Here is a 12,989-nt window from a genome sequence, read left to right as displayed (position 1 = left end):
CTTATCTTACTCAAACTATTTATAAGTAATACTCATATCAGACTGTATACATTTAAGCCTAATATTACAATGTATATTATTTATTCAGAGCATTCATATTAGATAACATTAGCTGGCGCACTGGTCTTTTCATTTTAAGACGGGTTTTGGGGAAAGCTTTGATTCACACTTTTATATTCGTTCGTCATTCAAATGATTAGAGTAGAGATTTCAGTATATATTTGTTTTTGAGATTGTTCTGAAATGTTTTACGGCTGAGACAAAGTTAAAAATACTTATTAATATTCCTTATATTTTTATATCCACCTGAAGCATGCATAACATATTTGTATTATATCCTTGTGATGTTTACTACTACATACATAATTGGATCTGATTTCAGGGATTAAATTGATAATGAAACCAGGAATCAAGCGAAAAAGTTTTTCCGAGAAGACATAAAAATATATTCCGAACGAGATTCCATTACAAAGATTAAATACTAAAATAGATGGTATAGTATAATGGTAAGATTTGGTATTATTTGCCTCGATCACATTATTGTAACAATAACTGTACAGATGAGACCTGAATACAATCTCCATGGTTAAATTTTTTTGTTCCAGTCAAGATTGTGTCTAATAGTCAAGTCTGAATTTTGTACATTTGTTTTCCTAAAATAACATTTGCAAGTTCTTTCACAATTTTTTTGATTATTTGCTATTTTTATACTGTATTTGGAAAAATTCCATTTTCAAGAGATGTTTCTCGCAAGATGTTTTTTGCAAATGGTGTTCCCTATTAAGCACTCTTTTTTTTATACGAGTGTAAGATGTGAATTTTTTGCCACTATCGGTTTTATTTTTAAATATTGCCTCAATCACTAATCATTGTAAAGAAATACATGTAATGCCTAATATGTATTAATTGTATCACATGATAAAAAATTGTTCAGTATGGCTTTAACAAATAACATAATTTTTGTGACATCTCAGGTGCTCACGTCGTAACAACATGCAAACAATTGTCGTAGTATCCATGTTATTGATTTTGCTTCTCCAAAACATCGCGTACATAAAACTATGATGTATTATGATTATTAATGGAAGATTTATTCAGATTCTACGTACTTCAATGTGAGTTTGACGTATTGTTTCTACTGAGCTTTATAGCAGGACATAGGCAACGATAAGTAAAAACAAAATAGAATATAAAAATTGGCCCATCCCATTTGTTTCTAACCTAATAAGTTTTTGATAATGAAGTGATCTGCGATGTATACAAATCAGGGATGGACCAAGCAGGATCTAGTCCAGGAGTTCGCGAACCCCCGGGGGTTCACAAGAAGATTTCAGGGGGTACTTGGATGGCAGTCGAGTTTTTGTGTGTTGCTGTTTTTTAATATCCTTTATTACTACCAGAGGAAAATGCGTACCGTTTGAAACTGGATGCCAATTGAAACATAGATTTTCCCTGATCTTGCGTTGTTGTGATTGTGACGTAACAATGTGAAATTCACGGCTTTGCAGGAAAACTGAAATTTCCAAATACAGCGTGAATTAACATTATTCAGAATTTTAACATAATTTTTTTTGTTTTATAGCTTGGAGAGAAGAAGAAATTAAATCATGGTGTCTGCTATGATGACAACAAAACGGACTCTATATAATTTTGGTTTTATATTGTGTAGTAGGAGATACTCAACCTTACCGATGTAGTTGCTAAAAACAAATTTGAAAAAATACCAAATTGAATTTTGCGAATTTCCCCTTGAACCTCTAAATCAGTTCCAGTCAAGAGTCTTACATTTTCCTTGCTTATGATTATCTAATATGCGTTTGTACTACAGTTACTTTTCTGATATACCTATGATGACTTATATTGAAAAAACAGTCTTATGATTGAACATTTATCCTTGATATTCATCACACTGAATATAATTAAAGTAATTATCGATAATAGGTAGGTCTCAAGATGCTAACAAAAAGGACTCCCTTGGAGATGATTCTTATTTCCAAAAAGAGTATGTATGGATCCTGCCAATCTGGTGTTTGCATATTTTTCAATAAATGAAACCGTTAATCAACTGGTATGCATGAATCTTGTTTTCTGTTAGGGATAATGTATAACACAGTTAATCGACTGGTATGCATGGATCTTGTTTTCTGTTAGGGATAATGTTAATGTATAACCGGGAGAAGAGTAGTTTTTTTTGTATGCTGAATATTGGGATACCAGTGGTTGTAATAGAATATATCAGCTACCGATATGTTGTGCCTGCAATTTGTATTACAAATCTAAAACATCTTAGTGTGTAAACCCCTGTCAATTGCCTATGCAATACAGATAGAACTACACAATTTATCAGTACGGACTTCATTTAATAATAGCATTTGAGTCACTGGTGGAATTATTCTTTGATATATTAACCATTTATTGTATAAATGGTTACTTTTCAGTTATTTGAAATTAATTATATAACAACACATATTCGCTAAACAAATTAACAATTACAAAAAGGTATGCAACAAGCAATAAATACGAGAACATCGGTTAGAGACCGAAGACTTATCGATCGAAAGTTAGGGGATCCCCCAAAACAGCGCTCTTACTCCATAGTGACACCTTGTGTCCCATCACTAATTAATTAATAACTCGCTAATTATACGACATAATTCTTCAAAAATCGATAGGCTTCTGGTACGACATATGATGAATGCACGTGCAAAACCTGGAGTAGATTCAATCGTGAGATATCGTGTGCATCTAACAGACAGATAGACAAATACCCATCAACATACTTACCGATTAAAATCGATAAGTAATAACTTATTTCACTGAGGTTTTTTTTAACATATAGGCACCAGTTCACGCTACAGTAAACAGACAATGAATGCGGTGAGGAATATAAATATCTGGATATGATGACCAGTAGAAACACTACAATAATGTAACCCCCTCACATAAGTAATACATTGGGTGAGCGAACACGTACTACTTTTATCAATACCTTTCCATCTAAAATATGTACGCTTCAAACTTTACCTGAGGTTTTGTTTGCTTTCCCGATTCTATAATCAGTTACTTTTATTTTATCGTCTATTGCTGATTATGGAGTCGAAATAAACTTATACCTCTACATTTGTAATGAGTAAGTGTTCGAATACAGCATTTTCCCGAGTTGTAACGTCATTGGTTGTAACATACGGTACGGTTCAATTGTACAGGTACCGTACATGTCTTAACATTACCAGTTTCCACATTACTTATAAACAAAAATATAACTAAACAAATACGGATGTCCTAACATTACCATTGCGTTGGCCTGGCCCCAAGTATTCTGAGGCCTGGCCCCAATTTGTCCGTGGCCTGGCCCCTTTTGTGTGGCCTGGTTCCGAAGCCACAAAAAAGATACCACCCCTGTTGTCGGGCAAAGGCTGTTTTTCATTGTTTGTGGAAATAAATATCTAACTCTCTCTCTCTATCATAGATTTTACTGTCTCTGTTGCCATCTATATTAACCCAAAAATAAGGAAATTAGGTAAACGTAATAATAAGATAAAAAAGAACGCAATGTAATAAACAAAATGTATTCATGCCGGGTGACCAATGTCTAATCTTACTTTGTACTGGAATGGTTCTTCTCCTATAGTTTGTTCCAGCGATATCGATAGGTAGGTTACACGAACTAATCTTTACCGGTAGGCTAGACCAGTGCTCTTCAACCTTTTTGTTATTGCGAACCCCTGATATCATTTTTCGTGTTTTATGGAACCCCAAATAACAAAAATAAAACACGAAATACTCGTAACACGGAATATTTGTGATTCAAATATTTCCACCTCATCAACGAAACAGAAAGAAGGTAACAAGCGTGAAATTCAATGACTAGGTTGTTCTTGCATTTTCTTTGCATTCTTCTTGAATCGTGGCTCCACGGCGCTCAAAGCATTTTTCATACTCTTGTCTACACTCTTTAAACAACTTCTTTTATTGGTATTAATAGTTGTTAAAGCAGAAAATGCTGATTCACACAAATAGGTATTGGAAAATTGACACAGAATTTTTAATGCATTTTTGCAATTGCTGTACCCTCTTTGTGAAGAGAAATCCAAAAATATGCCTTCCCATTTTTTTCGAAGGTTTCCTCAGAATTAATATCATCACGGATATCTTGGAGTCCTTCTTGCTGTTGCGCACTTAGAAATTCATCCAAAAATGGAAAAGAAGAATAATCATTTTTTCAACTTTACTGGCCCGCAGTCATTTTTTCCTTTACGCGGAACCCCCAAGGAACCCTATAAACTCATGGAACCCCACTGCATGTGTTGCGGAACCCTAAGGTTCCGTGGAACCCCTGTTGAAGAGCACTAGGGTAGGCTATTGCAATTAATTTGCTGTTATTACGTCAGTGCGTCATGAATGCGTGTAGCAATCGATGAGGTATCTTTCTAGCAAATCAATCATTCGAATTGACCAATCTAAGTGCCCGGTATATGAACCTCCTGCAATAAAACCAAAATAAGGACACATGTCAATATGAGGGCATTTCTCAGAAATAAGGACGTTACAGCAGCCGTGTCTATAGGTCAACCATATATTTACGGGTCAACTTCGTGAAAAAATTATTCACGTAAATTGTCAAAATGTATCAAAATATATGATTAAAATACGGCATCGTGCGTTGCTCCACACAAATCCCTCTGACAGTCTACAGCAGGCAGATAGGTCTGGGGTACGATAGCGCTGAAAGGCATGTAACGTGTACACGTGTCTTCGTTGATCGTTTAGAATTCCAGAATTTATATAATGTTGTCTTTGATCAGTACTTCGCTGCGTGTGGCTCATAGAGCGATCGCACTGAAAGAAGCTAGTTTGAAGCAAATCAAGTTATGTTCTGCAGCAAACTACACAACATCTTGCATTGACCGTGAGTTATGTCCACAGTCTGACAGTAGAATACCGATACACGAGTAGATATCACTCATTCCAACTATCAGAATAATATAATCTTCGGACACCACTGTCCTGATTTTCCTATATTTGTTTGTTTTGCCATGTATTGTTGTGTTGTAACGGAAAATCGGAATAAACACTTACTGACTTACACTTACTAACCCCTGTCAATATTCTACCGTTCTCATACCATAGTATTGTGACTTCAGGACTCTGGGGCATGTCACTTTCAAATTGTTGTTTGTCTCACTTTTGGTTGATCCATCAATTCTTAATTTATTTTTTTTGCATTTCCAGCTACGATTGGGCTCAGTGATGAACAGAAGGAATACCAAAAACTCGCCTATGACTTTGCCCAAAATGAATTAGCGCCTAATATGCAAAAGTGGGATGAAGAGGTTTCACAAAATTTTTATTATGATAATACTGTAATAATCTTGTCCTGATACGCGATTTAAAAATAGAAAAAGGAAACTGGAATATTTTATTTAAGGGTATTCTAGATAGTTTTTTTTAACAATATTAAATAATAGTGTCTTTGTGATTTGTAAAATGCCATTAAAAAAATTACACATGTATGCTGTGTGTCGCAGGGACATAAGAATTAGGCATCAGATACTTTTAAAGTTATAATTGCTATTTCAAATAACACTAAAAACTTGACTATTAGCTGGTTCGAATCCAATATATGACATATTTTAATATTCCTGATGATTGGTCTTCTCCAACATACCAATATTATGAGTCTTGGTTATAGAAAAGTTTGAAGTAAAGTCAATTTTTTGTACTTTATTTGTGACTTTGATTTTTATTCATGTTGATCTACTTTAGAATCATTTTCCTGTTGATGTGATCAAACGTACTGCTGAACTGGGATTCGGTGGTTTATATACAAGCACGGAATATGGTGGATTAGGTTTATCACGATTAGATACATCTGTGATTTTTGAAGCACTATCATCAGGATGTGTCTCAACAACTGCTTATATCACTATTCATAAGTTAGTCTTTATATGAGTCAAGTTGATTTTAATTTGGATGACAAATTTTGCATGATTTTGTAAAATCTGGTTTTCAAATGATTCTTATTTTTATTAAGTGAATAAATAGTTGCAGTAAACGAATAACTTTATATGGCAAATTTCAAATGCTGTACAAACTCATTTTTTGGACATCTGTAAATTAGATGAATATCTTTTTAATATGAATTTTGCTCAATGCTTTGAAATTGTAATCAAGCTGACTAAACATTAAATTTGATTCAAAATAAAAACTGCAATTCTTAGAAGAAAAAGCAGTCCTATTTTTTTCTTCAACATTTGATTAATACAGAAACAAATCATGATTTATACTTCCTGCTAAATAACACTGCAACACTAGCTGAGCTCAAGTGAAATATCTCGCTTCCATTCAGCTCCTATAGTATAAAAATAAAAGATTTGATGTCCTGATACTGTGATATGTATCTTATTACAAAAGATACTATTTCCTCGATTTAGTTCCATGTTTTCACTGGTCACTTTTGTTTTTTCTAAAAGATATAATGTGTGAATGACAATTTGTTTTTATTTATTCTCAGCATGGTAACTTGGATGATTGACACATTTGGTAATAAAGAACAACGAGAAAAGTTTATTCCACCTCTAACTTCCATGAAAATTCTCTCATCATATTGTCTTACTGAACCAGGTAAGATGGCTAAAATAAAAAGAGATGTTTTTTGTTGATCACAAATCACAATCAATGTGAATAATTAATTTAGTAGGTTTTGTAAGAAGAATAAAAGTGGTATTTATGGCAAAATAGTCAAACTTTTTTCGGGGCCAGTTCTAATGGGACACAGCACATGTACCCAAGAAGTAAAGAATTGTTTAATTGTCTTCTCAAAATTGTAAAATGGATTCAAACAGCATTAGTTGTCAACATTTGTTCCTGTTTTTGATATATACAAATTATAAATTATCTGATAGAAATTCTTGAGTAAAAAAATGGTAAAATATTCTGGCCTATTTTTCAGGATCTGGTAGTGATGCAGCTGCTCTCATCACAGTGGCTAAAAAGGATGGAGATCATTACAGGGTATCTGGATCCAAAGTAAGTTCTTGCTTCTACCATTCAAATAAGGTTGTCCCATTTTGTCTGACTACATCCTAAGAAGCTATTCATACCAGTGTAAGCTAGTGGGACTGAAAAGATAACTATGCTTTTGAACCAATATGCTTTATGCTTGCTTGTCCAAACCCTGTTACGGAAATCCTGGTATAGAAACAAATTAAATAATAGTGATTTTACTCATTATTTCCTTATTGGATTATCTTTTTACCACCTCCTTTCTATGAAATTATTTTCATTGATTGTGTATTAATGCAATAATTTAAATAATAAATAAAAATACTATATGTTGTCTTAAAGTAAATACGTGCACTGCTTTTCATCATCAATCAAGACAGAAGATTTCTATTGAAGAGCAGTAACTTTTCAAAGCGTGATTGAGGGAATACAAATTTTTGTATAATATATCAGCTGCATGTTATGTTTATGTCAATTAACGTAATGTTTACTTACAAGTTACAATACAAATTACTTTTATCTTTTAGGCTTTTATCAGTGGTGCAGGTGCTACCGATCTCTATCTAGTAATGTGCAGAACTGCTGATAAGGGACCAAAAGGAATATCTTGTTTTATTGTTGAAAAAGAAACACCAGGATTCTCATTTGCAAAACCTGAAAAAAAGGTTGGTAATTTTAATTTAAATATATGACAAGGCTGCTCGAATTTGATAGCTTTGACTACAATATTGCGAGGAGTGGTGTAAAAAGGCAGCTCACATTATTTGCTACCTCTTAAAATGTACAACTACAATACTATGTATAAGTGAATGTTTCATTAAAATGCAAGAGGATGGTCCCTCAACATTTATTGGCCTATGAACAGTTGGTTAGTCAGTATATAGATTTTCTTGAGATGAGTAGCTAATTTTATATCTGTGTAGCTGCAAGTAGGCAGAGTGGCAACTAAGAGCAACATGGAACAATTTTAGAGCATGCATTAATCATATTATCTGTTCCTCTTATGCATAGCTTGGCTGGAACAATCAACCTACCTGTGTAATTACATTTGATGACTGTATAATACCAGAAGAAAACAGGATCGGACCTGAAGGATTTGGATTCAACATTGCAATGAAAGGATTGAATGGTGGAAGAATTAATATAGGTTTGAACCTGTCTTATTCTAATAGCAGTTGACACTTGGGATTTTCTAACCTGTATCAAACTTTCATTTGTGGAACCTAATAAGAAAATAATTTGTCTCCATTCTAAATTACCATTGATATTTTGTTTGAGCCGTTTTATTTTATATCTGCAACTTTTATGTGTTGCTTATTTGCTTTTCAGCATCAACTTCTCTTGGAGGGGCATATTCATCACTGCTTGCAGCAAAAGAACACCTGAATGTTAGGCAAGCATTCGGAAAACCTCTAGCTGAAAATCAAGTTTGTACTTCTTAGTTCTGATCATTGTTTGCCGGTGTATGGTTGGTCCATCTGTGTTGAACTTGTATGATATACTCGGCGCTGGCTGGCAGTGTGGCACATCATGCTAAGCTAGGAATATTCTTGACACCCTGCAAGTTTGAATCCCGTGAGAGATAATTATGTGGAAGAGGATTGCTGGACTCCTCACCACCATAGGGAGGTCACATGACCGCTGGTAGGTTTACGGCTTCCTCCACGATCAAGTCCAAATGCCTGAAACAAATAGTTGGGACTAACTAATCCCATACCCGACATGGACTGGTAACCAGACAAAAGGCTGTGGTTCGCAAATTGATTAAACGGTGTTAATGACCTTTCTCTCCCCAGTATAAATATGTTTATTCTATCCTACTATTTTTGCTTTATACACCCTTTCTCTACATAAGAAACATCAGTATTAATGCAATAAATTTCCATCTATGACATAAGTTTATTTCCAAGAATTTCTGCTTTTTTGACAGTGTTGACTTCAAGTCATAGACAAAAGCTATTTCCCACACCTAATCTAATCTATATAGATTTCAGTACATCAGGTTATACTCGAAACTGCACAAGATTATCCCTGATTTTGCAGGATTGGATATATATTTCTGCCATTCAATTTGAAATCCTATTTGTAGCTTTATAATTAAAAATGTTCTGATAATGCTTTTTGTGTTAATTTTCAGTACCTACAATACATGTTAGCAGAAATGGCCACACAGCTGGTTACATCTCGACTGACGGTCCGTGAAGCTGCAAAAGCATTGGATGCATCACTGCCATGTGCACCTTCATTGTGTGCAATGGCAAAGTTACATGCAACAGATAATTGTTTTGATGTGGGTTTGTTTTTAAAAAATTTTATTTGTCATCCCTTCCATTAAGAATTGAAACTCTTGAGCCTTTTGAAAACAACTAATGATAAAATTATTCACTCTGGTTCCCAAATTTAGATTGTAAAAAAATTCAGCTTCAAACTGAGAAAATCCAAACAAAAAGTTCAGCGTATACAACCTTTTTTTTTTTTGAATGTGTATTGAAAATGGCAAGGTCCCTTTGATACTTATTGTGTTTTAATTTCGATTATCACTATTAAAAGTCTGAAAGTTTACCTTTAAAATCGGGGTGTTTGATTCCAACATGCTGACTCCACAATTAGCTCCCTCCCAACTCCTCAGCCCTAGCCATATCTGTATAAAAAAAAACTTTACAGGTAACTAACAGAGCACTGCAAATGTTTGGTGGATATGGATACTTGAAAGATTACCCTGTTCAACAATTCATGAGAGATGTTCGTGTTAATCAAATTTTGGAAGGAACTAACGAAATCATGAGGCTTTTGATATCGCGAGATATTTTCAAAGGATAATGAAGCATCAAAAGACCTTTTATATATATTTTTCCATCACATTTTGCGCTTATCACTATTTATACACAAAAAAGGACATATCATGGTATGAACTAATATTCCATAATCCGATTTTTATCTCAAATCAACCTATCATGGAAGCCAAAATAAATGGTAATTCTGACATTGAGTGTTGCAGGTTTTCAATTTAAGTCGTTGGTTTTTCTTAAATCTGTAATATATTTTCCCAAGAATTTCTTATTACGGAATAAAACTATTTTCGGCAACATAAATTCAGTTCAAACGTTGAGTTGGGTCCGGGATTAGTGGAACCTGCTCTAATCTGACAGTCTTTTGTCCATTGAGTGCTGGAGGCTAGAGAATTATTAGGTTATCCTCTTGCCCAATATGGAATATACTCAAATGTGTTTTCTCAGGGTGTATTCGAAACGCAACTTATTTGATTTTAGTCGGAATGAGACATTTAACTTGGTTAGTTATTGGTGTATTTATGTTGGTTTTGTTGTTCTATTGGACACTGTGGACAGTTCAACGACTTTTTTGAACACTGGAAGCCCGTATTTGATGTTTATGGACTTTGTAACAAAGAACTGTTGTTGCCGAGAATGAAAGTTTCAGAATTAATTTTCAATCGATTGAAATTAGGCATAATGCATAATCCAAAAGTAGAACAGACTTATTTTAGATGCAGTGGGAAGAATCCGAAATATTCAACAGGCTCTTTCAAAAAGGTAGCTATGTCGACAAAATGGGTTTTACGTTGCAAAATGTGGAAAATTTATTCAAGGAATTTGCAGAAAAAAGTCTGAAATATTTTGGTTGAACAATGATTTAAAAATATAAAATTTGAAGTTCCACAGCCACCATTGTTACCGGGGTGTGTCCGAATATGCCCCACCAGTGGGGTGCAATGCTGCACTTGACAAACATTTTTCAAAGCATTTTGTTAAAATGTGCGTCGCTCTTGAATTTATCATTCGCTGAATAAAACCTTATAGCAATGCCAATAAATATGCAGGTTATGGGGCTCCAAAGATGCAAAATAAAAAATGTCCCGACCTTCCTTTTATGATGTATTGAAAAGAACAATACAAGGAATATGTTGCAAGAGTTTGGCTCAATATAGCCTAATATGGAACTCTGCTCTGACCTATTCGGGATAGTATACTATGTCTTGTATCAGGGGGGGCCAACACGTCGATCTCGAATAGTCGATCGCGTCTGATGTTGAATGAATTTGATAACATACCGGTATCTCAAAAAATTGCCTTGAACCAGTTTTATGGTGCGCCTGCTATGTGTTTAAAAACTGTAAGAATACAGTACTGTACATGTGCAAAATCCGATATACACATAAGATAAGTGATTCAATAGTTTTGCTGCACAATAACACAAATATATTTTTGTAACTTTCGTGTGATCAAGGTTAGACTTCCCAAGACATGTTTAGTTGCACTATGTATGTCTGACCTTGGTCAGGCGAAACGTTACAGAAATATATTTGTATCTGTGCGCAGCGGGACTATTGAATCACTTAGGATAGATATATTCACTCTTGCATTATATATATGCATACTGATCCACCGGCGCAAAAGTATAGATTAGAAGACGGGAAAGTAGTGAGTCTCGTAGAAACCCATCGGTAGCACACATATATATGATATTTGAGTCTGGGCAAGCCCAATAGAACAATGCGAGTTTCGCCGATGCCATGGTTCAAAAATGAACTTGCCGAATACCGTTTCTCTTTACTGGTGGACGATCCCATATTAACTCCTGAAGTATGCGAAAGTTATTGTCTCACTGCAAGAATAGTGTGATAAATTTTATTCGCAACGGTAGAAGTTGCATCAAAATGTCCAATTTTTTCTAATTCCAAGCGAGCGAAAAATCGGACTTGAAGGAAATTGCAAATTGGATACTGAAGTTTGAGCAACTACGATTCCTGTGTATTATCATCCAATAAAATATCATCAAATATCGTGGGATCATCCGTATACTCTTTTTTTTATCGGAGTCCTTCCCGGAACGTCAGAATAAAAAGTATAATAAACTTGCAACGCTGTCGTTTATCATCGAGTTAAGTTTATACAGGTCTTTCCCTATTGAAATTGATTATTGAACGAAACCCACCACAAACCTTACATACAAAGATGTGTGACATCGCACTAGCCAATAAGATTATCATTATGTATATCAAATTGGATTTCACTGTATTTTAGACCGGATATAAATCTTACTTAGGGTATATTTGAATATAATATTTTGAATTTGTTTGACACTACGCTACCGTTTTATGGGTATAGACTGGAAATGAAGCCTTCATGGCATTTGTAGCACAGATTAATATTTATGGATTTCTAGGAAATCTAATTCGCAGCAGTCAAAATGATAAATATGTTTATTTTATGTTTGTAAATACATGTTCCTCGGCGAAGACGAACACGATCAGTTAAAATGGATTTCGGTGTAGGTACATAAAATAAGACAACGTTTTTGTATGCTTACTAAATTGACTGAAAGTACCCGTCGACGAGGACTCGCATGAACGTAGACCGATATCTACCTACATGCTACTTTTGCGAATTAACATATTAAAACGGTCATTGGTGATAGACCATTGAATTAGTCAGTATCGTGTAGCGAATAAAACATCTTTAAAAAGTTTATCTTATACGCACAAATGCTTTATGAATTATTAAATTTCTAAGCAAATAAGCGTCCCCGTTTCATCAATATTATCTTATCATTGGTATGTGTGAACCCAATGAAGTGTGTATGGAATTATTTCTGGAAATATTAGTAAATATTTGCCTCCAACTATGATTATAACACAAAATAAACACTAAGATAAGTCATATGAATTGAGTTATCCTCGTTATTCCAGTAACATCAACATGTGGTTAATGTAGATTGTATAGTAGTCATGTGTGAGACCAAACAACAGGTGCAGCTTTTCTGAATTTCTTGAGTACTTCTTTTTTTATACGATAAATGTATTTACATTTATTTTGAAAATGATACAGAAATTTGACAATGCAATTAGCTATAAAAAGTAACAAGGTGGAAGCGGACTAATTATTTTTGAAATATTTTAGTAGTATTGCATAATTCAAAACTAACAATGGCTTTCCAATTCATGTCGTGCTATCTACTAGTGGTGT

General features: G+C 34.2%; 1 protein-coding gene and 1 long non-coding RNA gene across 2 annotated transcripts; both read left to right on the top strand.

Moving 5' to 3' along the window:
- Nucleotides 1–385: 385 nt before the first annotated feature.
- Nucleotides 386–2,015, top strand: LOC144428056 (uncharacterized). The gene is made up of 3 exons (XR_013478026.1): nt 386–506; nt 975–1,115; nt 1,583–2,015. It is a non-coding gene; the product is annotated as an uncharacterized LOC144428056 (long non-coding RNA).
- Nucleotides 2,016–4,099: 2,084 nt separating this feature from the next.
- LOC120337323 (isobutyryl-CoA dehydrogenase, mitochondrial-like) lies at nt 4,100–10,097 on the top strand. The gene is made up of 10 exons (XM_039405084.2): nt 4,100–4,909; nt 5,233–5,333; nt 5,767–5,936; nt 6,515–6,624; nt 6,953–7,029; nt 7,533–7,670; nt 8,017–8,152; nt 8,335–8,432; nt 9,143–9,295; nt 9,670–10,097. Exons 1-10 carry the CDS (start codon nt 4,789–4,791, stop codon nt 9,823–9,825), a joined length of 1,260 nt encoding a protein of 419 aa, XP_039261018.1. The 5' UTR covers nt 4,100–4,788; the 3' UTR covers nt 9,826–10,097.
- Nucleotides 10,098–12,989: the final 2,892 nt, after the last annotated feature.

This window comes from Styela clava, chromosome 10 (genome assembly GCF_964204865.1).
Source record: "Styela clava chromosome 10, kaStyClav1.hap1.2, whole genome shotgun sequence".
Classification (NCBI taxonomy): domain Eukaryota; kingdom Metazoa; phylum Chordata; class Ascidiacea; order Stolidobranchia; family Styelidae; genus Styela; species Styela clava.
Note: the sequence above shows the minus strand (reverse complement) of the source record. Positions and strands in the feature narration are given on the sequence as shown.

Excerpts from the sequence above, each read along its gene's own strand:
- LOC120337323 (XM_039405084.2), top strand. The coding sequence starts at position 4,789 with ATGTTGTCTTTGATCAGTACTTCGCTGCGTGTGGCTCATAGAGCGATC. Across the intron at positions 7,671-8,016 it reads TTGCAAAACCTGAAAAAAAG|CTTGGCTGGAACAATCAACC; the intron begins GTTGGTAATTTT and ends TCTTATGCATAG. Across the intron at positions 9,296-9,669 it reads CAACAGATAATTGTTTTGAT|GTAACTAACAGAGCACTGCA; the intron begins GTGGGTTTGTTT and ends AAAACTTTACAG.